At 41.6% G+C, this 24,389-nt stretch overlaps 1 protein-coding gene across 4 annotated transcripts; it reads left to right on the top strand.

Moving 5' to 3' along the window:
* The first annotated feature begins 1,667 nt into the window (after window positions 1-1,667).
* On the top strand, window positions 1,668-24,167 carry MCEE (methylmalonyl-CoA epimerase). Of its 4 annotated transcripts, none has more exons than XM_073586909.1 (4): window positions 1,668-1,712; window positions 6,138-6,478; window positions 14,465-14,618; window positions 23,697-24,167. In XM_073586909.1, exons 1-3 carry the CDS (start codon window positions 1,685-1,687, stop codon window positions 14,615-14,617), a joined length of 522 nt encoding a protein of 173 aa, XP_073443010.1. In that variant the 5' UTR covers window positions 1,668-1,684; the 3' UTR covers window position 14,618; window positions 23,697-24,167. The 4 variants fall into 4 exon arrangements, with proteins under 4 accessions (XP_073443010.1, XP_073443009.1, XP_073443013.1 ...); XM_073586908.1 differs by lacking the exon at window positions 23,697-24,167 and adding an exon at window positions 23,393-23,634; XM_073586912.1 differs by lacking the exon at window positions 14,465-14,618.
* Window positions 24,168-24,389: the final 222 nt, after the last annotated feature.

The following is a 24,389-nucleotide window of genomic DNA, read 5'->3' as shown; positions in this document are numbered from 1 at the left end:
CGCTGACAGCCGTACAGGTTAGTGAAACCATCACGAATAGAGGGTCGCAGCATAGTTATATACAGCGGAGACCCACCCACATAGCGCAGAAAGGAAGGTCCTAAATCCCCATCAGGCAAGGTGGATCCCCTGAATGCCTCCAGGCGAGCCGGACTCATTTCATCACCTGTATGTGGTACTCCGGATTGCAACCAATTGCCAGTAAAAGGTAAAGAAACTGCACCTCTCTTGTGTTTTTCTCTCATTTCTCTGCACCCCAACGTTCACAGCCATTTTTACTATTTATTTAACATCTTTGCCCTGGGACTACAGCCCTACCTGTGGAGGGCTACAACATCATAGCTGCGCCAACATCCATCCCAGAGAAGCAACACCGCAGCGCTGGTCACCTCTGACTAGAATACCACAGGTGGCGTCACGTATTTCACCATCTAATAACTTTATTTTCATTTTTACCACATAAATACCACACAACTTTCCCCTATTTCATTACTGGACGCCTCTGGGCCACGGACCGGGTCGCTGCCACCGTGACACCGTCCCACATGGAAGTCGACGGGCCCGGTACCGAGTACCCCCAGGCCCCGAGGGGCGCTCCAGTGACATTACAGCAGGAGATCACAGAGGATTCATTTTGTGAGGTAAAATATTTCACTGACCGTTTTTAAACAATATTTTAAATAGTGTTGAATATATGATGTGAAATGTTTTTATGTGCAATATAATCATTATAATTTGTTATAACTAACCACAGTTAGTTACTATGCCCAGGCAACGCCGGGCTCTTAAGCTAGTTCTACATATTTCTTCCTGCATTTGTGTTCCAAAGGTAGTAAAACATTTAAAAAATCTAATATAAATGTGTACTTTGTAATCGTACTGACCCACAGAATAAAACTAATATTTTAAAACACGGTGAATACTGTAAATAAATTAAAAAAAAATCACAAAGATCAATATATTGGAAAAAAAATCAATAACACAATTAAAAAAAAAATATTTTTTTTAAGGCGTTCAGACTGCTGCTGGTCTCAAGTATTGGTAGGACCCGTATCCTTGCCGCTGCAGGTATTCTGCACGGTCAGACCCAGGGAAGCCATGTGGCTGTGCACAAATCTGTCATGGCTCTGAGGGGGGCTGCTAGCCCATAAAACCCAACCTGTTGCCCCCAAACCTACAAAGCCAGCACTTTATCATGCAGTTGATATTGTTTGCCGTCTCCCTTCCTCTACATCAGCCTGACTCCGACACAACCAAACAGCAAGAGTACACGCACATACACAGAGAAGAAACCTGACCAGCGTTTTGGGGGTTAATACGGTATACAACATATATGCACCCTGTGGTCAGCAGTGAGCCCAGTCTGAGCTTGTCTGCCCGGCACCTCTGAAGTGTTGTGAGGCGTCTGCAAACAGAAGTGTAATACTTATATTTACTAGATTTGCTGTAATAATGTCATTTATTATCCAGAGTATACTTTTATATTATTACCCAGATAGACATCTCTCCTTTTCTTCTCCCCCTAGAGATATAACTGTATAAATATATATATATATATATATTAGCCTGTGAAACCAGCACTGCTGGCACAATGCCCACTTCTAAGATGGCGTCCTCGCTTCTTGACGCAGAACCGGAAATTGATGAAAATAAAGTTTTCTGTTAAAAAAAAAAAGTAAACAACATGGCGGCGTCCATGGTCAGGGTGACAGGTAACGGAGGTCTCGGAGAATGGGGCGATAGAGAGGACTATGCGGTGGATAGCGCGCAGTTGTGCAGGCGGCTGCTCCCATAGGAGGCAGGAGGAGAGTGTGAGGCGCCGCAGCACGGCGCTGCCTGTAATATCGCGATACACTGATGACAGCCGAGGCGCGCCTGACTCGCTGCTTCATGGACACTGGTTGCTGTGACTTCCACTCACCAGCGGTCACAGAAGCCATATTACTTCCGATTTCATACTTTGCCTGATTGTGAAGGTCTTCTGACCAGGCTGCTGCTGTGAGGCTGAAGTCACACGCCCTATTATATGGCCTCAGTGCCCATTCTGACTGATGACTCCTGACCTGAAGTAAAATCTTCTTAGTATATGCCTATGTGACTGTTAGTTCAGGTCTGGAGACCAATGGGCAGGCCGGCAATGGTGGCCATGTGGCAGGGATGACACGAGCGTGTTTCACGGTCCCTGTATGGGCCACATTGAACTTACTGTCTCATGGACACGTATGAGGATGTATACCTGAAGAAATATGATAATGTCTGAGGATATGAAGAGATTCAAGCAGCAATAACTAAATAACTATAAGCTTTTATTGAAAAAAATATTTAAAGCCATATATTAAATGACAGATAAATCATCAGCAAGGACACAGTAAATGCCTGTAATGTAATCTGAGGATCCACAAGGAGAAGTAGCCAGTGGGATAGAGATATACAATGTAAGCTGTGATAAAGGGTATAATTATCCCTGCCCATAGTACCTAATGTGAGATCCCCAGGTTCTACAACACCTCACAGTGGTGTAATCATAGGCACTGTGTCACACCATGCCAATGCTGTTTTGCCTTGCCTCCCACCATCCCGAGAAACGGCGGTAAAGTATACAATATGGATACTTCTGGCCTGAACCCATCTAGTGGGCGCCACCTCGCTCAATGCCCTTGTATTGAGCGAGGCAGCAGCTCTTCTGTCTCCTGTTTAGTCGCAAACCAGTCAAGAGTATCCATTCTGACCCCTTCCTTTTGCTGATGGCTTCTTCATTGGGCACGTGAGCATCTGAGCTGGACCATAGGAAGAAGATGGCTTAGTCCACTAATTCACAGTTTAATTCAACCTCCTATTCTGTAAAAAAAAAAAAAAAAAAATGTTTAGAAATGGTCTAAGAAACATATGAAAGATTTGAAGTCATGGCCAGAAGTGTTGGTACCCTTGAAATTGTTCCAGAAAATGAAGTATTTGTCATAGAAAATTATTGCAATTACACAGTTTGTTGCATACATGTTTATTTCCTTTGTGTGCATTTGAGCAACACAAAAATTGATAAAAGGTTGCAATGCGGGATAGTCCGGATGGTGGATAAGCAGCCCCAATCATGTTCCAAAGAAATTCAAGCTGTCATGCAGACTCAGGGTGCATCAGTGTCGGCACAAACTATCCATCAACATTTGAATGAAATGAAGCGCTATTCCAGGAGACCTGGGAGAACCCCACTGTTGACACAGAGACATAAAAAAGCTACACTGCAGTTTGCCAAAATATACGTGAGCCATAATCCTTCTGCCAAAGCATCTTGTGGACAGATGAGTCCAAGATATACATTTTTGTTAAAGCACATCATTCTACTGTTTACCAAAAAAAGGAATAAGTCCTACAAAGGATAGAACACAGTACCTCCAGTAAAATATGGTGGAGGTTCAAGATGTTTTTGGGATGTTTTGCTGCCTCTGGCACTGGGTGTTTTGACTGTGTTCAAGGCATCATGAAATCTGAAGATTACCAAAGGATTTTGGGTCACAATGTAGCGCCCAGTGTCAGAAATCTGTGTTTGCGTCCAAGCTATGGGTCTTCCAGCAGGACCATGACCCCAAACATAGTTAAAGAAGCGAACAGAAATTCATGGAAACAAAGCGCTGAAGTGGCCAGCAATGTGTTCGGATCTAAAACCCATTGCATACCTGTGAAGGGATCTTAACATTGCTGTTGGGAGAAGTCACCCTTCAAATATGAGAGACCTGGAGCAGTTTGCAAAAGAAGAGTGGTCCAAAATTGTTTTTGATTATAGGAAGTAATTGATTGCAGTTATTTATTCCAAATGGTGTGCAACCAGATATTAAGTTGAGGTTGGCAACAATTTTGTCCTGTCCATTTTTTAAGATTTGTGTAAAACTATGTCCAATTTGCTTTTTTTTTTTCCCTCTGCTTTTTTGTATTGTACTAATACACACAAAGGAAATATAACATGTAATTGCAATAATTTTCTGGGAGAAATACTTCATTTTCTGGAAGCATTTCAAGGGGTACCAACACTATCTGCTGCTAATGTGTAACTGCAGATGCCAAAGAGTTTGCCGACAGTGTGAACCTACACCACCTTCAGCAGGTGGAGATAATGTTATGACTGATCTTCTGTATGTAAAATCAAAATCATAGATTTGGGTCAAAATAAACCATTAGGGCTTGTTCACATTAAACAACCGGTGGCATTAAGCATTGGACGATCTGAAGTCGTTTAATAGCCTGATTAGACAGGCCACCTGCACTTATGATAAACATGGATTGATTCCTAATAGACTCATTGTTTTTGGCAGTGCATGCAGGATTATGCTCGGAAAATGATTTTTTTAAAGGGAATCTGTCACCCTTTTTTTGGACTATGAGCTGCCGGCATCGAAATCAGGGGCTTATCTACAGCATTCTGTAATGCTGCAGATAAGCCCCTGATGTAACCTGAAAGATAAGAAAAAAGAGTTAGATTATACTCACCCCGGCGTCCGGTCCGATGGGTGTCGCGGTCCGGTCTGACGCCTCCCATCTTCTTCCCCTCCTGTCGTGGCTCCAGTGCAGGCGCACTGCTATGCCCTGTTGAGGGCAGAGCAGAGTCCTGCGGTGCGCAGGTGCCGGGAGAGATACAGCGCCTGCACACTGCTGTATTCTGCTCTGCCCTCAACAGGGCAGAGCACTGCGCCTGCGCCGGAGCCACGTCAGGAAGGGAAGAAGAGGACAGCATCGTATAAAGATGGGAGGCGCCAGATCGCAACACCCATCGGACCAAGAACGGACAGCCCCCCCGGTGAGTATAATATAACTCATTTTTCTTCTCTTTCAGGTTACATCGGTGGCTTATCTACAGCATTACAGAATGCTGTAGATAAGCCCCTGATGTCGATGCTGGCAGCTGATAGTCCAAAAAAGGGTGACAGATTCCCTTTAAGGAAACTTATAAATCATTTAATCCAACAAACCAACGTTTTGCTTGTTCTTCCCGTGATCGAGAGCCAATATTTACACTGCACGAAACGAATGTTCCTAAGCATGCTTGTCCCTCATAATAAGGAGACCTTCTTCTAGATCGTGTCACACAGGCATGTGAATGACACTTTAGTGTGAGATGCTTTGAGATTCACTGGATAAAATTTACTACAAGGGTATGTGCACACAACATATTTTCAAGTGGATTCTGCCTGGAAACACGCTGGATAACGGGCTAAAAAATGATCAACCTATGTAGGTATATGTTCCGTCCTTTGTTACTTCTTTAAAGGAATTCTGTTATCAAATTTTTGCTCTGTAATGTGAGAGCATCATAATGTAGGAGCAGAGTCCCTGATTACAGTGATGTGTCACTAAGGCCTGTTTCACACTTCCGTTTTTGTGTCCGCCAAACGGATCCGTTTCCGTTTTTTTGACGGAAACGGATGCCAACGGATCCGTTTTTAAAAAAACGGATCCGTTTTTTTTGACGGATCCGCGGTAACCGTAATGGAAGTCTATGGGACAAAAAAAACGGATCCTGCAAAAAATGGCGGATCCGTTTTTTTACGGAAAACAATGGATTTTGACGGATTTGAAAAAACGGAAGTGTGAAACAGGCCTTACTGGGCGGTGTTCCACTGTTTCAACACAATCCGTGAAATATTAGCAGGCGTTTACTACAGGATTAGCAGTTTTCTGTCACTACACAATATACACAGAAAGTTCTGCTAGAACTGCGGAAGAGAAAACTGTCACTCTATCATAGCTACTTCACCCACTATACTAAGTGACACGTCTCTGGAATATTCTTCCGTCCTCATTGTGCTGTCAAATCGCAAAGCAAAAACCTGAAGACAAATTCCATTTAAAAAACTTCAGGCTTCAAAAGTCATGAAGCAACCTATCTATTATGGCGGCTTCTGATTGGAGGCTGTCACTACTTTTTATATATAGAATGGAAAAAAAAACCATGGCCCGCAAAGCCGCCTCAATAGATGTCCAAAAATGCATCAGAAAAGATCCTTTAGAGAAAATACAGCTGACCTTTTCCTGAAGCATCTCCTGGTTCAAAAATGATGTGGGTAGGCTGACGTCATAAACCTGCTGTGTGCGTATACCCTGAGAATGTAAAATTTCATAGACATTAATCTTTTATTCTGCATTTCCAGGTCTAATCTGCAGAATTCATGGCACTTTGCAAGCAAGGAGGAATTTGTCATTATCACAAACCTTGGCTCAGAAGATTCCTCATGCCTTGTGGAATTTAGGACGCTTGAATCATGTAGCCATTGCTGTACCCGACTTAGAAAAAGCCAAATCATTATATCAAAATGTTTTGGGAGCCAAAGTAAGTGAGACCATTCCCCTTCCTGATCATGGAGTGTATACAATTTTTGTGGAGCTGGGAAACACAAAGCTGGAGCTTCTTCATCCTCTGGGACAGAACAGCCCTATCTCTGGCTTCCTTCAGAATAACAAGGCTGGTGGAATGCATCACATTTGTATTGAGGTATTGATGCTTCACAACAAATCAATTCCTATTTGCTATGTATGCATAATATATAGGAAGAATGCTGGCATGTTAACAAGTCATTGCAGTTTCTTTGTGCACACCTCAAGGGGTATGTGCACAAGCCATTCAATAGACACTGGTGTACTTGCATAGTTTTTGCTGTACGAAGACCCTTCAGGAAAATGCCGGTGCTGGTTTTCCTGAAGTGTTTTTCAGACATTATTTTGGACGTCTTTCTTGGTGGTTTTGCCACACGTGTTTTTTCATTTCATTCTACATATAGTGAAAGCTTTCGGAAGAATGGAATAGTCCCTTTTTTTTAGTTGCTTCACAGCCTGAGGTGGAGTGTACACAGCAAGTCTGTTTGAAATTGCTTTGCATATGATGTTTCCTTTTTTTAGCTCTTTTGCAGGTAGGTTCCAGGAGGGATTCTCTTGAATTAGACATTGTGTGCACATACCCTACAAGAGGTTTCCATAAATCATACTCGCTGTACAAGGACAAATTATGTAACTTTCTAGCATACTTTGTCCCCAAACATCAAACAGTTTTCAGTGAATTAGTGGATGAGTGGTGTACACCTCTGTGCGCACCTCATCCTACTCCTGGTCAAAATTGCAGCAAAATTTTGCGACTTTTTAAAGCTTGTTACTCCAGAATATGAATCGAGCCCAAAGTGTTTAAATTCTTTTGGCTTTTTTGGAATTTCTGCTTGATGTATAGATATATTCTTGTTACTTTAAGGGGATGCACTACAGTATGACACTACTCTTCCGGGCCATGCCGTGTGCCCAAACAGTAGTTTTCTATCACATATAGGCCATCAGCGTACTCGGAAGAAATTGAACAACAGATTGTTCCATCTTCTCCTGTTACCCTTGTGAAAATTACAAATTTTGGGTTAAAACAACTTTTTGGGTAAAAAAAACATCATTTTTAATTTTCACGGTTCAATGTTCTAAAATACCGTAAAGCATCCATGGGTTGAAGATGCTCATCAAATCCCTAGATAAATTCATTAAGGGGTGTAGTTTCCAAAATGGGCTTACTTGTGGGGAGTTTGCACTGTTTAGATACCTTGGAGTCTCTTCAAATGCGACATGGCATTCGCTGTCTATTACGACCAAATCTGTGCTTGAAAAGTCAAATAGCGCTCCTTCCCTTCCACGACCTGCCGTGTGCTGAAACAGTACTTTTTCCCCATTATGGGGAATTGGCGTACTCAGGAGAAATTCCACAACTCATTATATGGTCCGTTTTCTTCTGTTACCATTGTGAAAATTAAGAATTTGTGATTATTCCTGCAAAAGTGTTCTTTTAATCTAATTTGTTATTTTGTCAACGTTATAAAGTTCTGTGAAGCATCTATGGGTTCAAGGTGCTCACTACATATCTATATAAATTCCTTGAGGAGCGTAGTTTCCAAGATGGGGTCAATTGTGAGGCAGTTTCCACTGTTAAGGCACATTAGGTGCTCTATCTTTTCCAGCTAATTTTGTGCTTCAGTCAAACGGCGCTCCTTCCCTTCCAATCCCTGCCATCCGCCCAAACAGTAGTTTTCCCTTACATATGAGGTATCTGCGAACTCAGGAGAAATTGCATAACACTTTTTGGGTCCATTTTCTCCTGTTACCCTTGTGAAAATGCAAAATTTGGGGTTAAAGAAACTTTTTGTGGGAAAACTAAAAATGATAATTTTTTCCTCCCACGTTGCTTTTGTTTCTGTGAAACACCTAAAAGTTCAATAAACTTCTTGAATGTAGTTCTGAGGTTTTCCAGGGGTGCAATTTTTAAAATGGTGTCACTTTTGGGTATTTTCTGTCATATAGGCTCCTCAAAGTCACTTTGAATATGAAGCGGTCCCTTAAAAAATGGTTTTGTAAATTTTGTTGGAAACATGAAAAAAATGCTGACCGACTTTTAACTCTTATAACTTCTTAACAAAGTAATTATGCTTAAAAAATGATGCTAATGTAAAGTAGACGTGGGAAATGTTATTTAATATTTTTTTTAGTGGTATGACCCTCTGTTTTAAGGGCATAAAATTTACTTTTCAAAATGTTCATTAAATTTCCAATTTTTTCATAAATAAACACAAATCATATCGAACTAAATTTTGCAACTATCATGACGTACAATATGTCATGAAAAAACATTCTCACAATCAGTGGGATCCGTTGAAGCATTCCAGAGTTGTTACCTCATAAAGTGACAGTAGTCAGAATTGTAAAATTTGACCTGGTCATGAAGGTGAAAACAGGCTGGGGGGGGTGAAGGGGATAAGAGATCATTCTTATTCAATGTAAGAAAAAAATTATCATTTCTTTCTTCTGTAGGTTAATATCATCTACCTTATTTGTGACAGCAGAGGGCAGCAAATCCCCACTCTCCTTTAAAAACCTGTTTAAAATTATAAAGGACTGCAAATGTTTTTGTTTTTTTGTTTTTTGCGGTGGAATATATATATAATATATATATATATTTTTTTTTTTAAACTGTATTGGAAAGCAGCTTTGACTATGGTTTCTGATGCAAGGGCATTCCGCAAAAAAATAAATACACTGCTCAAAAAAATAAAGGTAACACTTAAACAACAGAATTTAACTCTAAGTAAATCAAACTTCTGTGAAATCAAGCTGTCCACTTAGGAAGCAACACTGATTGACAATCAATTTTACATTCTGTTGTGCAAATGGAATAGACAACATATGGAAATTATTGGCAATTATCAAGACACCCTCAATAAAGGAATGGTTCTGCTGGTGGGGACCACAGACCACATCTCAGTACCAATGCTTTCTGGCTGATGTTTTGGTCACTTTTGAATGTTGGTTGTGTTTTCACACTCGTGGTAGTATGAGACTGTCTCTACCACCCACACAAGTGGCTCAGGTAGTGCAGCTTATCCAGGATGTCACATCAATGCGAGCTGTGGCAAGAAGGTTTGCTGTGTCTGTCAGCTTAGTGTCCAGAGGCAGGAGGCGCTACCAGGAGACGTGGAGGGGGCCGTAGGAGGGCAACAACCCAGCAGCAGGACCGCTACCTCCGCCTTTGTGCACGGAGGAGCACTGCAAGAGCCCTGCAAAATGACCTCCAGCGGGCATCAAATGTGCATGTGTCTGCACAAACTGTTAGAAAACGACTCCTTGAGGATGGTCTGAGGGCCCGATGTCCACAGATGGGGGTTGTGCTCACAGCCCAACATCGTGCAGGGCGCTTAGCATTTGCCACAGAACACCAGGATTGGCAAATTCGCCACTGGTGCACTGTGCTCTTCACAGATGAAAGCAGGTTCACACTGAGCACATGTGACAGACGTGACAGTCTGGCGACGCCGTGGACAGCGATCTGCCTGCAACATCCTTCAGCATGATCGGTTTGGCAGTGGGTCAGTAATGGTGTGGAGTGGCATTTCTTTGAACGGCCGCACAGCCCTCCATGTGCTCGCCAGAGGTAGCCTGACTGCCGTTAGGTACCGAGATGAGATCCTCAGACCCCTTGTGAGACCATATGCTGGTGCGGTTGGCCCTGGGTTCCTCCTAATGCAGGACAATGCCAGACCTCATGTGGCTGGAGTGTCAGCAGTTACTGCAAGATGAAGGCATTGAAGCAAAGGACTGGCCTGCCCATTCCCTAGACCTGAATCCGATTGAGCACATCTGGGACATCATGTCTCGTTCCATCCACCAAGGTCACGTTGCACCACAGACTGTCCAGGAGTTGGTGGATACTTTAGTCCAGGTCTGGGAGGAGATCCCTCAGGAGACCATCCGCCACATCATCATGAGCATGCCCAGGCGTTGTACAGTAGGGAAGTCATACAGGCACGTGGAAGCCACACACAATAGCCTCATTTTGACTTGTTTTAAGGACTTTACATTCCACTTTAATTTTGTGTGTGACTCCAAATCCAGGCCTCCTTGGTTAATAAATTTGATTTCCATTGATGATTTTTGTGTGATTTTGTTGTCGGCACATTCAACTTTATACAGAACAAAGTATTCAATGAAAATATTTCATTCATTCAGATCTAGGATGTGTTATTTGAGAGTTCCCTTTGTTTTTTTTGAGCAGTGTAGATGGGAAATAGAATAATAATATCCCTGGCATAATTTAAGAGTACATTATATAATTGTTAGTGTATGTTTAAACTGTGTTCCAAATTATTATGCAAAAAGAGTTTAGGAGTGATAAGGTTAGAATTTTTTTGGTTTGTCATTTAAACTCATTGATGGTGATGTGTGTCAGGGATCTTTATATCACTGAAAGCAATTGCAAATACCTGTGCAAATTAGTTTGGCAGGTGTGTCCAAATAAAGGCAAGACTACTTAAGAAGGTTGTTCCACATTATTAAACAGCCTACATTTTTTGCCAAAATGGGAAAGGAAAAGGATGTGTTGGCTGCTGAGAAGCAACAAATTGTGGAGTATTTAGGTCAAGGCATGACTACAATCAACATTGCCAAGACACTTCATCGTGATCATCGCACAATCAAGATGTATGTAGCTGATTCCCAGCACACACTGGTGCGTGCTGATAAGGAAAAATTGAGGACTTTTTCCAACAGGCAATTGCGTCAGGTTAAAAGAGCAGCTGCAAAAATGCCTTGTCATAGCAGCAGACAAGTTTTTGAAGCTGCTGGTTCCTCCAACGTCCCCCGAACAACAAGATGCAGGGTCCTTCAGAGGTTTGCAGCTGTGCGTAAGCCATCCTGTCGACCACCTCTATCCACTGCACACAAGCAGAAACGGCTCTAGTGGGCCAAACGATACATGAAGACTGACTTCCAAACTGTTTTGTTCACCGATGAGTGCCGTGCAACGCTCGATGGTCCAGATGGATAAAGTAGAGGATGGCTGGTTGATGGACACCCCATGAAAACACAGCTAAGGCGCCAACAAGGAGGAGGTAAAGTAATGTTTTGGGCTGGAATCATGGGGAGAGAGATTGTCGGCCCCTTTAGGATCCCTGAAGGGGTAAAGATGAACTCCATAATCTATGTGGAGTTTCTAAAACAGCACTTCCTGCCATGGTTCAAGTGGAAGAACCGTGCTTTCCGCAGCAAGATCATTTTCATGCATGATAATGCACCGTCTCATGCTGGAAATAACACATCTGCATCTCTGGCTGCTATGGGAGGACAAACTTATGGTGTGGCCACCATCTTCCCCTGACCACAACCCCATTGACAACCTCTGGAGCATCATCAAAAGAAGTGTCTATGATGGCGGGAGGCAGTTCACATCTAAGCAACAGCTCTGGGAGGGTATTCTGTCCACATGCAAAACAATTGAAGCACAAACCATCCAAAAACTGACATATTCAATGGATGAGAGAGTTCAGAAGCTTCTTTCCAACAAGGGGTCCTATGTGCAAATGTAACATCACCTAGAATAAAGTTTTGACTTGAAAACTGTTTGATTTCATTTTGTAATAAGCTGATAATGCTTATAATTTCACAATTGACCATTTTTTATGTTCAAAATAAAAATAAAAAGGTTGAAAACTCTGCTGTGCATAATAATTTGAAACATGCATTTTGAGTGTTAATTATTTTTAAAAATATACTGTTTTCATAGGCAGTTTGTTCAAAAACATTGCAATTATACTAGAACTAGATTAAGGCCCGATGCTATCGCATCGGGAGGATAGTGACACACCTCTTGCCATGTTAACCCTCAACACACACTCCTCTCACCTTTCACCATCTCCACTCACGTCCCCCCCCTTTCACTCCACATACGACCCTTTCTCTCACTCCGTCTCTCATACTCACGCCGTCATCGCCGCTGCTCCACGATCCCCGACATCATCTTCCACCGGCGCCATCCTGGATCCCGACGTTGTCCACACCGGTGACATGTTTTTGCGGCGACGCCATCTTGAGTATCGCGAAATCTCGCGATACTCAAGATGGCGTCGCCGCAAGAACATGTCGCCGGTGTGGACAACGTCTGGATCCAGGATGGCGCCGGCGGAAGATGTCGGGGATCGTGGAGCAGCGGCGATGACGGCGTGAGTATGAGAGACGGAGTGAGAGAAGGGGTCGTATGTGGAGTGAAAGAGGGGGGGGACGTGAGTGGAGATGGTGAAAGGTGAGAGGAGTGTGTGTTGAGGGTTAACATGGCAAGAGGTGTGCTGTGACGTCACCAGTTACAACTGGACGGAAGTTGTTACAACCCGGAAGCTGCTTAGGGCATTTATTATTATAGATAGCAGATGACTGGAAAATAACAATGAATGCAATTCATATAGGTACTTTAGAGAAAATATGAGGAAATATTTTTTGCATAATAATTTGGAACACAGTGTATTTAACCTACATAAAAAGGGCATATGTGTGTATATGTTACCTTAATGCATAAAATGACATCCCAAGGGCACCTTCATCAGGCCTTGGCTACTATGGTAACTCGGAAGCCAGTGACCACGTGCGTCAACACTGATGCCATTTAAATTGTGTTGTCGAAGATTGACTGCGGCATTTAAGTGGTTAAATGCACTCCAACCTTTGTAGTTAGACAGATGCAAGCCATGTAACACAGCCAGCGCTTGCCTGGTATGAACAGTCTCATCTCCTCACACTGCTTCATATATTCCTTATTGACTTATGAGGAAAATGTGGAAAGAAAAGAACAACTATGTATGAGGTGATACATGTTAGGCGTCGGGTTCCTGCCACTGCACAGCAGAAATCCAGAGCCTTACTTCCAGCGGTCTCCCATTCCTCTCCATCCGCAGAGGAGGTTGCTCAGCAAACTCGTCGGTCCAGGAGCTCTGCCCAGACCAGCTCCGTGGGTTTGCTTGCTGCTGCCACCTCTGGCACAGCTATGTCAATACATGCTGCTCAGCAGCGAGATTCTCCAGGGACTAAGTCCCCATGTCTGGCCACTGAGCATGCCCGTGGAGTGATCTCCCATTGGAGATCGAGGGTCACGTGCTCAGGTCCTGGTCGGGTTCGGATTGGCCCATCCGAGAAGCCAGGAAGGTCCCGGAACGCCCGTGGCTATAAAAGTTTCGCATGGCTGCTCGCCCATGCGCTAGTATAGACTGTATTTACAGACTATGTGGAGTGAGTGATGTATGCACGTATGAATGTCTCTGGTGAATGACTCATTAAGAAACCCCTACCCTTGGTACACATGTGTTGTGCAGCCTATCCTGCTAGCGCCCAGGCTTAGGCGTAGGTAGGACAGAGGTTGAGCCAGGCATCAGTCCTCATCAGGGACTCGGCACGCCTCAGTGCACGTGCTCCATAGCCAGTGTCTAAAGCGTGTTCGCGGCAGCGACGCCGCGCGTTCAGAGGGCCTAGAAGGACTCTAATCCCGTGTCCTTGGGGTAGATTTCTGTGGCTGTACACTGTGCGCTTTTTTGGCCGTGCTCTGTGAGCTTAACAGGCTTCGGCATCTACGTTCAGTGGTTTTGCGGCTCTGTGCTTTAACAGAGTCGCACCTGTTCACATTGGGTGACGTAACCCACGTGTGACTGGTTTCACACCGCTTAAATCTTCCGCCATTACTTAGCAGCAGTGTACCACCTCTGCATGGTGGACCCCGGGCTGCGAACGCACCTACTATTATTTTATAATTTGGTGCGTTCTGCCAGCCCTAACATACCAAATGTTATTTTTTTTCACTTTTATAAAAGACCTGGAGAAAGGGGATGATTTGTACTTTTACACACAGCCTGCATTAGAGCTGTACAGCGGAGGCCCAGTGTCTGAGCCAGCTCCATATATGCAATTTGAACAGGGAGTAAAGGCAGTAAAATAATATTGTTTTTCTTCTTTATCTTTGTACACCTGCTTCTCGATGAGGGTGAAATAGGTGTATGGTGAGGGTGGTTAACAAGGTTTAAAAGTATATCTATTGATTAGTTTTTCTGACTCTTTTTGGCATAAATAGGACATTAAGATGACAGCTAAATGTCTCCAAGAAGAAAATTTACATGAATATCATGCCATAATTTGTTTCTGCTTTTAGGTTGATGACATCAAAAAGGCAATGTCTGATCTGAGACAGAAAAACATTAGGTTATTAAGTGAAGAACCAAAAACTGGCGCACATGGAAAACCAGTTGTATTCTTGCATCCAAAAGACTGTGATGGAGTCCTGGTAGAGCTGGAAGAAGCCTAATGTAAATTACTCAAATATACAGAACAGAGAAAATGTAAAGATAATTGCTGTCCAAGAAGTCAAATCAAATTACGTTACGATTACTATTTTCTACATCACACAGGAATTAGAATCTTACAAAGGAAATAAATATGACTATTTAGAAGTACTCTTCTGCTAAATCTAACATCTGTTTAATTTGTACAGATGTCTGTATCCATATGTGCATTGATTGATTATGAGCTGTGTGTTAACTATAATGCAATGTCTAGAGATAAGTGATGAGCTTCAAAAGAGATGAAAAACTAATATCTGAGGGGCAAGTCTTCCAAACAAAGGCCCTAATGTAGAAGGGTGTCCAACACAGTTGTGAGGTCTAATAATTACGGTAAAGTAACACGGGCGCTACCTATCCAAAAAACTCAGATGCAGCTGGTGAAGAGACAGGACTGTGTCGGCTCCTGTTATAAAGTCTGAGCGAAACGTATATTTGTGTGATTCACCGCGCTATGCTGAGCAGATGTATACAAAAAAAAAAAAAGGGAAATAGTACTTAACAGCAGGTATACATACTTAAAAATGAAGTTGATGTAGAATATTCTGTGTAAGTTAAGATGTCTACGTGGTAAGTAGTTTGCAGGTTATCTGATGGTAGAGATCTCGTTTTTATAGCTGCTGATGCTATTGGAACAATGATATATTAAGGTACCAATAAAACATACAAAAGGTCACACCACTCCTTGCATGTCCACCATACTCACTGGTTGTATCTTAACGTTTATATTCTCTTCGGGGTGTTCCCTTTATGGTGGATCAATTGATACAATACTAAATATGAAGAGAATTTCAAATATTAACAGTGACCACAACCTTGATATTCAGTCCCAGTTCCTGGGGTACATATGCACTTACTTGTGCTAGATTTGTTATGCTACCCAGGTGTAAATCCTGCTAGACTCTCTATAATGGTCTTTGTTGGCTTTATTTAGAGCCAGTGTAGGGACGATATCCACTGTTGAAAAAAATGACAAAGTGCTGGGTAAGGAGGGATCCACTAAACCCACAAATAGTGCTAGCGTTCCAGTAGCCAGTTAGTCCTGGTAGGACTTCTATGCACTTACTTCTGGTAATTGCTCTGTCACAGTCTGGCTGAGGCAGCAGCTTCTGATAGAGTGATAAGCGATGCAGTGTAAGGAGGGATCCACTAAACCCACAAATAGTGCTAGCGTTCCAGTAGCCAGTTAGTCCTGGTAGGACTTCTATGCACTTACTTCTGGTAATTGCTCTGTCACAGTCTGGCTGAGGCAGCAGCTTCTGATAGAGTGATAAGCGATGCAGTGTAAGGAGGGATCCACTAAACCCACAAATAGTGCTAGCGTTCCAGTAGCCAGTTAGTCCTGGTAGGACTTCTATGCACTTACTTCTGGTAATTGCTCTGTCACAGTCTGGCTGAGGCAGCAGCTTCTGATAGAGTGATAAGCGATGCAGTGTAAGGAGGGATCCACTAAACCCACAAATAGTGCTAGCGTTCCAGTAGCCAGTTAGTCCTGGTAGGACTTCTATGCACTTACTTCTGGTAATTGCTCTGTCACAGTCTGGCTGAGGCAGCAGCTGCTGATAGTGATAAGCGATGCAGTGTAAGGAGGGATCCACTAGACACCCTAATTATGCTAGCGTTCGAATAATCAGTTAGTCCTAATAGGACTTCTATGCACTTACTTCTGGTGATTGCTCTGGCGCAATCTGGCTGAGACAGCGGCTCTGGCTGAGGCAGCGGCTGCTGATGGAGCGATAAGCTATGCAGCGTGTAGTAGGGGAGCGGGTAGACGCCAGCACCTCGTGTACTCCGGCCGGAAGTATTGACGAGGACGCGGCGAGAGTGGGGGGGGCGGAGCTACTGTGACATCACAGGCAGGGAGGAGGACAGGTGCACGAGAGGCACAAACCAACCAACATGTTTCGAGGGGGACTTCCCTCTTCGTCAGGGCTATGCTGAATGCCTGTCAGCCCATCCTTATATAATAGCTCACCCAGCTGCAACCCATACCAATCATTAGTCTTGGGCAGAAATGTATGGGTTTTTTTTTTTTTCCCCTTTCTCTGTGTGTATTGTTGCCTCAAGATATGCCTTGCTGCTATAATTGCAATATTATATTGTTGATTTAAGAAAATGGATAGCCCGCTTTGTCTCCTAAATAATAAAAGTATACCTAACTTGTGTGCATAATATACTAAACTAAAACATAACTTTTATTTATACCAATTTTAAGATAATTTCAAATAATTTTACTGGAACTAAATAAATTAAACATGAGTATGGAGGGTTACACGAGCAGATTGACCCTCCGCACGTTAATAAAATAGATACCTACATTTTCTAAAAAGTATATGTGTGTTACCAGCACTTTAGCAAAAAAAAAAAAAAATAATGCCGAAAAAAAGGATAGAAACGGAAGGGGGGGGGGGGGAAGGACTAATTTGACCATATGGTACTCGTCGTGAATCTCTATATAAAGAAAATATGGATAAAGACGAAAACTGACGCACGGATGTAGTATGTACATCCTTAATTGCATGTTTCATAAAATGTAGATAGAAATAACAATAAGTGTATTAAAAATGAATAAAAAATAAATAAATAAAAAAAAATTATAAAAATAAGATTAGGAAGGAACTGGGACTGAATATCAAGGTTGTGGTCACTGTTAATATTTGAAATTCTCTTCATATTTAGTATTGTATCAATTGATCCACCATAAAGGGAACACCCCGAAGAGAATATAAACGTTAAGATACAACCAGTGAGTATGGTGGACATGCAAGGAGTGGTGTGACCTTTTGTATGTTTTATTGGTACCTTAATATATCGTTGTTCCAATAGCATCAGCAGCTATAAAAACGAGATCTCTACCATCAGATAACCTGCAAACTACTTACCACATAGACATCTCAACTTACACAGAATATTCTACATCAACTTCATTTTTAAGTAAGTATGTATAACTGCTGTTAAGTACTATTTCCCTTTTTTTTTTTTTTTTTTGTATACATCTGCTCAGCATAGCGCGGTGAATCACACAAATATACGTTTCGCAATTGTGAGGTCTGTCGATACAAAAGACTGATTTTCAGGGACACAGAGTGGGGGTGTAAAACTTAATGTTGAATAGGTAGAATGTCTCATTATTTCCAATGTAGTGGTATGAAACATTGAGGGGACGCTAGAAATGGTTTAGCAATAATAGGAGATTGGGAGGTAATAATGATAGGCCAATTTCTGGGTGGCTCATAAGTGTGAAAAGGTTTGGATTACGGGTGCATTGCCATCAGTTCTGTAATAAGGAACCCCTAGAAGAGTTAAATCTCCAACATGTATCATCTGACAAACTATACATATGTTTTAATTTGGATGGGATGAGATATGACTTTTCCAGCAGATGTACATAACGAGAAGGTGGATTTTGGAGCTCTTAAGGCTATATGCACACGATGCGTTTTTTCCACGCTGAAATGGTCCAAAAATGTAATGGAATCTTTATGCAATGTAATTTAGTCACAATCCTGAAGTGTTGTGCACATGGTCAGTAAATTTCCGTGCGTATTTGCAGTGTGTTTTTTTTTTTTTGCAGCATGTCAGTTCTTTTTGCGTTTCTGCACCCATTGACTTGAATTGAATCAGTCAAATCAGCAGCAAAAACGCGGGTATAAAAATATTTGCGGATTTGCTGAGTTTTTAATTTCCAGCTTCATATGGTTTGCCCCACACTACCCTGTGTGACAGCGTGGGAAACACCGGCCCTTTAGTTCTTATTAGCGGTAACGCTATCGCCTGTAAAGGGGGTTTTACACAGCAATATCACTAGCAATATCGCTAAAGCATCAACGATTTTGTGACGCAGCAGCGATATTGCTAGCGATATCGCTATGTGTGATATTTACCTCCGACGGGCTCCCCCGCTGTCTGTCGCTGATCCCACAGCTCCATTTCTCGTCGGACGCCTCCTGCTGGGCTTCCTGCTGGCGCCGACGCGTGGACGCAGACGGGAGGACGTCAGGATCGCCTCATCTGAAAGGTAAGTAACGACCGCTGTATCGCTGCTCCATCGCTGTGAGATCTGCCTGTGTGGCAGCTCACTAGCGACCATTTAGCGATGCACCAGAGATCCTGACCGGGTCGTATCGTGGTCGGGATCGCTGGTGCATCGCTAAATGTAAAGGGGCCTTAAGACCGCCGGTCAAAGTGCTGCGGGGTCATGCTGTCAGATGTCAGCGTGACCCCGCAGCTGTGACTGTGACCCACAGGGGTGGGCTGATGAGACTACTGCTCCCATCAGGCTATGTCTGCTGTCACTGATAACAGTGACAGCAGGTGCCGCTGATGGGAGACGTAGTGCTCACAGTCAAGTAAAGTTACGAACACATTCAAATAAAAATAAAAAAACATTATACTCCCCTAACACCAAATCATCGACGCCCTCGTCTCCTAGAAATAATGTAAAATAATAAACCAACATATATTCACCTGTCCGCAGTAGTCCACGTAATCCTGAGTGTCCCACACCGATTTCACATGTAGAACAATCACATCAGGAGATGCAGGAGAAAGCGGTCTGGGAGCTTCTATCGTAATCTGCATAGATACCACACTGGGCTGGGTCCAATACAAAACAGGTGGGTGCACATTTCGCTGGTGAGCACAGCAGAGACAAAAAAAACGAAAAAAAAAACCTGGCACACCAACCCGTATGAAAAAATACAAAAGCTTTATTCGGCTATTTAGCCATGTTTAAAACGTGGAAGCAACCTGATGCGTTTCTGCTACGCTGAAAGCACCCTTAGTCATAGGCATATTAAAATCAAGTGCACATGATTAATATAAGAACACTGGACCAATCAGAATAAGCAAACAATTACAAAAGTGGCAAAAAAAGGGAAAACCAAGTAACACATAACAGAGTTACTAGACATGGTAATTCAATAAATATAATAATATAGATTGTTCCTAAAATTCATACCCCTAAGGAATTTTGTATCTAATTTCAGGATCCAAAACGCCTCACGTATATTCAATAATTTTTGTCTATTTCCACCCCGAAAGTTCTAATGCCATTATTGATGTTAATATCCCGATTTATAACGATCAAACGGCTTCTTTATCTTTCAAGGAACAATTTATGGTTTCAACTTTATCTTCTTTGCAGGATCCTCATGGCAATCCTAAAGCAATCCAGGACAATGATGTTACTTTTATTCCTCAAAATTCATCATATTACCGATACAGTCTAGCGTACCCTGTCTTGACTTATTTCAATCCTTGGTGGAAAGAGATTTGAGAAATTTAGATAAAGATACACATAATTCTGATTATTTTAATAATCTCACTTCCACTCAATCTCATGCCATCAAGGAATTGCAAAGTAATCCTAACATAGTGATCAGACAGTCGGACAAAGGTGGTTGTACTGTTATATTAGATACCGATCTATATGTACAATCTGTGCATAGTATATTAGATGACGCGCACTTATGCTTCTCTCACCTCTGATCCTTCTATTGTTTATAAATGTGAATTATCCAAGTTGGTGCAAGATGGTTTATATTTTGGGTGTTTTGAGTTCTAAAATAGCCAAATGGCTTTTACCTGATCATCCAGTAATCCCTATTTTCTATGGTTTACCCAAAATTCACAAGCATAATTTTCCTCCATCACTTCGCCCTATCATCTCCAGCATAGGTTCTTTAAATGAGAATTTAAGTGTGTGGGTAGATCAGGATATCTCAAAGATTCTTCTTCTGTTATTCATGCATTTGAAAATTTCACCTGGCAAGAAAAATTTTGTTTTTGCAAATTCTTGGTGCCCCAATGGGGGTTACATTTCTCACCTTCGCTTGCCATATTGTATATGGCTTGGTGGGAAGAGCAATTTCTTTTTCATTACCTTAGTCCTTTTTTTAATGATATTTTTTGGTTTGGCAGATATGTGGACGATCTGATTTTTGTTTGGCAGGGAACTGTATCAGATTTGTCACTTTTCCATTCTGATCTGAATTCTAATAATTTGAATTTATTTTTCACCATCTGTCATATAGACACTAAAGTTCCATTTTTGGATATTTCTTTAATTGGTGAGTCTACAGAAGGTAAAGTCCACACTACTATTTTCAGGAAAGAGACTTCAGGGAATTCTTTATTGTTGTCCTCATCATGTCACCCTCAACACACTATAAAATCTATCCCATATGGATAGTTTAACAGCAAAGTGATTATGTTCAAATAAAGGTCTTTTTCTTCAAGAGGGTAAAACTATTACTAAACGTCTACGAGACAGAGGGTATAATCACCATGTTTTAAATGATGCTTTTCATAAAGTTTCTAGCAAACCTAGATTTTCTAACCTTGACAGATCTGCTTCAGCTTCTGATAATTCAGTAGCGACTTTTTCCACCCCTTTAAGTCCCCAATTTAATCAAATCAGGGAAATTGTAAAAAAAATACTTGCCTGTTGTGAACCAGGACGACAAGCTACGACATATTATTCAGACAAGCTGTCGGTATGTTGCCCGCAGAGGCACTAGTCTAGCTAATCGTTTATCACCTAGTCTTTTAAAACAAAGTCCCGGTACAACTTCATGGTTAACAACTACTGTTTGTTTTTAAATGTGCAGGCACTAGGTGCAACGTTTGTGTACATGCTATGGATAAAACAAAATTGATTTTTTCATATAATGGTTTTTCTCAGAATATTCTCTCTTTCATTAATTGTGATACTCTACGTTGTATATTTGCTGCACTGAATGTAAAATACAGTACATTGGCTGCACCATACGCAAAATTAAGAAAAGAATAGCTGAGCATTTAAAAAATATTGAAATAAAAAACGCAGCATATTCTGGAGAAGCAAAACACTTTGTTAAGGTACATCATGGTGATACTAGATTTTTTTTATTTTTATGGTGTTGAGAAGGTTCATGCCCCCATTCAGGGTGGAAATAGACAAAAATTATTGAATATATGTGAGGCGTTTTGGATCCTGAAATTAGATAGAAAGTTCCCTAGGGGTATGAATTTTAGGAACAAACTATATTATATTTATTGACTTGCCATATCTAGTAACCCTGTTGAGTGTTACTTGGTTTTCTCTTTTTTGCCACTTTTGTAATTAATTGTTTGGGTATTCTGATTGGTCCAGTGTTCTTATATTAATCATGTACATTTCATTTTAATATACCTATGACTAAGGGTGCTTTCAGCGCAGCAGAAAGGCGTCAGGTTGTTTCCACATTTTAAACATGGCTAAATAGCCGAATAAAGCTTTTGTTTTTTTTATGCGGGTTGGTGTGCTAGGTTTTTTTCTTTTTTTTGGCACATCACGAGATGTGACCATTCTACCCGGTGATACACTGACAGGAGGTAATCGCTTCCGCAGTGTAACACTGAACTGCCGTGAGAGAGTTCACCGGAGTTCATCAGCTCCGGTACTCCCACTTACAGCACCGCTGTGTGAGAACTTTCCCACGCAGCAGTGATGCCGTAAAGGACATCACCGGAGCTGATCAGCTGATGAAATCCAGTGAACTCTCTCACGGCAGCTCATTGATATGCTGCGGGAGCAATTACCTCCTGTCAGTGTATGGCTGGCTGTCTTTTAAAGCGGACACATCACTTTGATCTGAAACATTTGTGACAATCATTCAAAAGAATAGGAAGCCAGGAAGGGGGAAAACACTTTTTCATACAACTGTGTATGTGTATGTGTATATATATATATATATATATATATATATATATATATATATACCATGTATGTATGATACAGTGAAGAAAAACAAGTATTTATTCAGCGACTAACTGTGCAAGTTCTCCCACTTAAAAAGATGAGAGAGGCCTGTAATTGACATCATAGGTAGACCACAACCATGAGACTCAAAATGAGAAAACAAATCCAGAAAATCACCTTGTCTGATTTGGCAAGATTTATTTTGCAAATTATGGTGGATAATAAGTATTTGGTCTCCTAAAGTCATGCAAGTTTTCTGTGTCTCACAGGCCTGTAACTTCTTCTTTAAGTGGCTCCTCTCTCCTCCACGCATTACCTGTAGTAATGGCATCTTTTTGATCTTATCAGTATAAAAGACACATGTCCACAACCTCAAACAGTCACACTCCAAACTTCACTATGATGAAGACCAAAGATCTGTCGAAGGACACCAGAAAAAAAATTGTAGCCCTGCACCAGGCTGGGAAGACCGAATCTGCAATAGGCAAGCAGCTTGGTGTGATGAAATCAACTGTGGGAGCAATAATAATAAAATGGAAGACATACAAGACCACTGATAGACGTTAGGATCTTCTTTGATAATTATTTTTCTTTTCTTTTTCTGAATCCTATTTCATTGATCTTTGTTTTGAATCTCATCATTAGTCCATACTATACCTAATTAAGTGCTTGCACTTTATTGTTTATATGCACCTTGGGCTGCTTTCACATATCAGTCTTTTGGCGTCAGTCACAGATTGTGAAAAAGTGATGCAAAGGATCCGTTTCTTTGCCGGATCCATCAAAAAAAACGGTTCCGTCGCATCCGTTTTTTCATCCGTTTCTTCTGTTTTTGACGGATCCGGTTTTAAAAAAACTCTCAGACAGATCTATAGATAGATATATCTATGGATATGGATCCGTTTTTTTTCAAAATTCTACGGATTGTGACAAATGTCAAAAAACTTATGTGAAAGGGGCCTTATTGATGATATTTTAGTCTATTTACCACTGGAATATTTTCTCTCTTATATTTTAGGATAACGTTTTGGCTATTTCTGCCTGCATTGTCATGATACTCATCACCTTCGCCCAACTGGCTATAACATTTATACCCTGTCCGCATCTTCTGCTACTCATGTTCTCAACAGGTCTAGGATTTGACTTGTAACATTACTTTGTTATGGTCTAGTTTATTTATAGCATATTTCACTATGCTTTGTAATTGTTTATAATACACTTGTTTGGCTTGTCATTAGTAAAGTATTTTTCTGTTTTATATTTGGTGGTCACTGTCATTGCATATTGCCTTCTCTTCATTTAAATTATGCTTACCACTACAGAATACTATGGGAGCGGCTACAGTGCTACAAGGGTGTGAGAGCAGGGTGCGGGCTCTCCAACCACAAAGAACATCCTGATGCCTGCCAGTGTTCACATTCAAGGCTCCAGACATTTGCATCACAGTTGTGTTAATGCTGCGTATGCGCGCCCCTGGCGCTGTTGTATCTGCAGAATTAAATGGGATGGCTCCCAAGAAACTGGTCTGGCATCCCACCATGCAGTGCCACCCCGTGGCCCACCGAGAAAATTCCTTTTGTGACAGATTAGCTAATCAGGCCTGATGCTTATCTGAATCCATGACATTCAACAAACAGCTCTGTCCTGGGCTACAATATTTTTCTTCAGAGTGTATATGTATATGTAATGATTAAAAAGCTTTGTGTTATCTTGGGCTCATCATAAAATTATTGTAAATAAAAAGCAATTGGTCGAAAAAGTATAATAAGTATTAAAAATATTCTAACTAAAAATTGTCTTTGTCTGTTTATGAATTTTTTAGCAAATGTATTTTTTTTCTCAGTAGATCACGGTGGCTCAGTGGTTAGCACTGCAGCCTTGCAGCGCTGGAGTCCTGGGTTCAAATCCCACCAAGGACAACATCTGCAAGGAGTTTGTATGTTCTCCCCGTGTTTGCGTGGGTTTCTCCTGGGTACTCCAGTTTCCTCCCACACTCCAAAGACATACTGATAGGG

This window comes from Dendrobates tinctorius, unplaced genomic scaffold, assembly GCF_039654945.1.
Source record: "Dendrobates tinctorius isolate UK_male_01 unplaced genomic scaffold, ASM3965494v1 ptg000097l, whole genome shotgun sequence".
Classification (NCBI taxonomy): domain Eukaryota; kingdom Metazoa; phylum Chordata; class Amphibia; order Anura; family Dendrobatidae; genus Dendrobates; species Dendrobates tinctorius.
Note: the sequence above shows the minus strand (reverse complement) of the source record. Positions and strands in the feature narration are given on the sequence as shown.

What these genes read in the sequence shown, in the direction of transcription:
- MCEE (XM_073586909.1), top strand. Translation starts at nt 1,685, where the DNA reads ATGGCGGCGTCCATGGTCAGGGTGACAG. An exon ending in GTCCATGGTCAGGGTGACAG is followed by an intron (nt 1,713 to 6,137) that starts GTAACGGAGGTC and finishes CTGCATTTCCAG; the next exon opens with GTCTAATCTGCAGAATTCAT. An exon ending in TGCATCACATTTGTATTGAG is followed by an intron (nt 6,479 to 14,464) that starts GTATTGATGCTT and finishes TTCTGCTTTTAG; the next exon opens with GTTGATGACATCAAAAAGGC.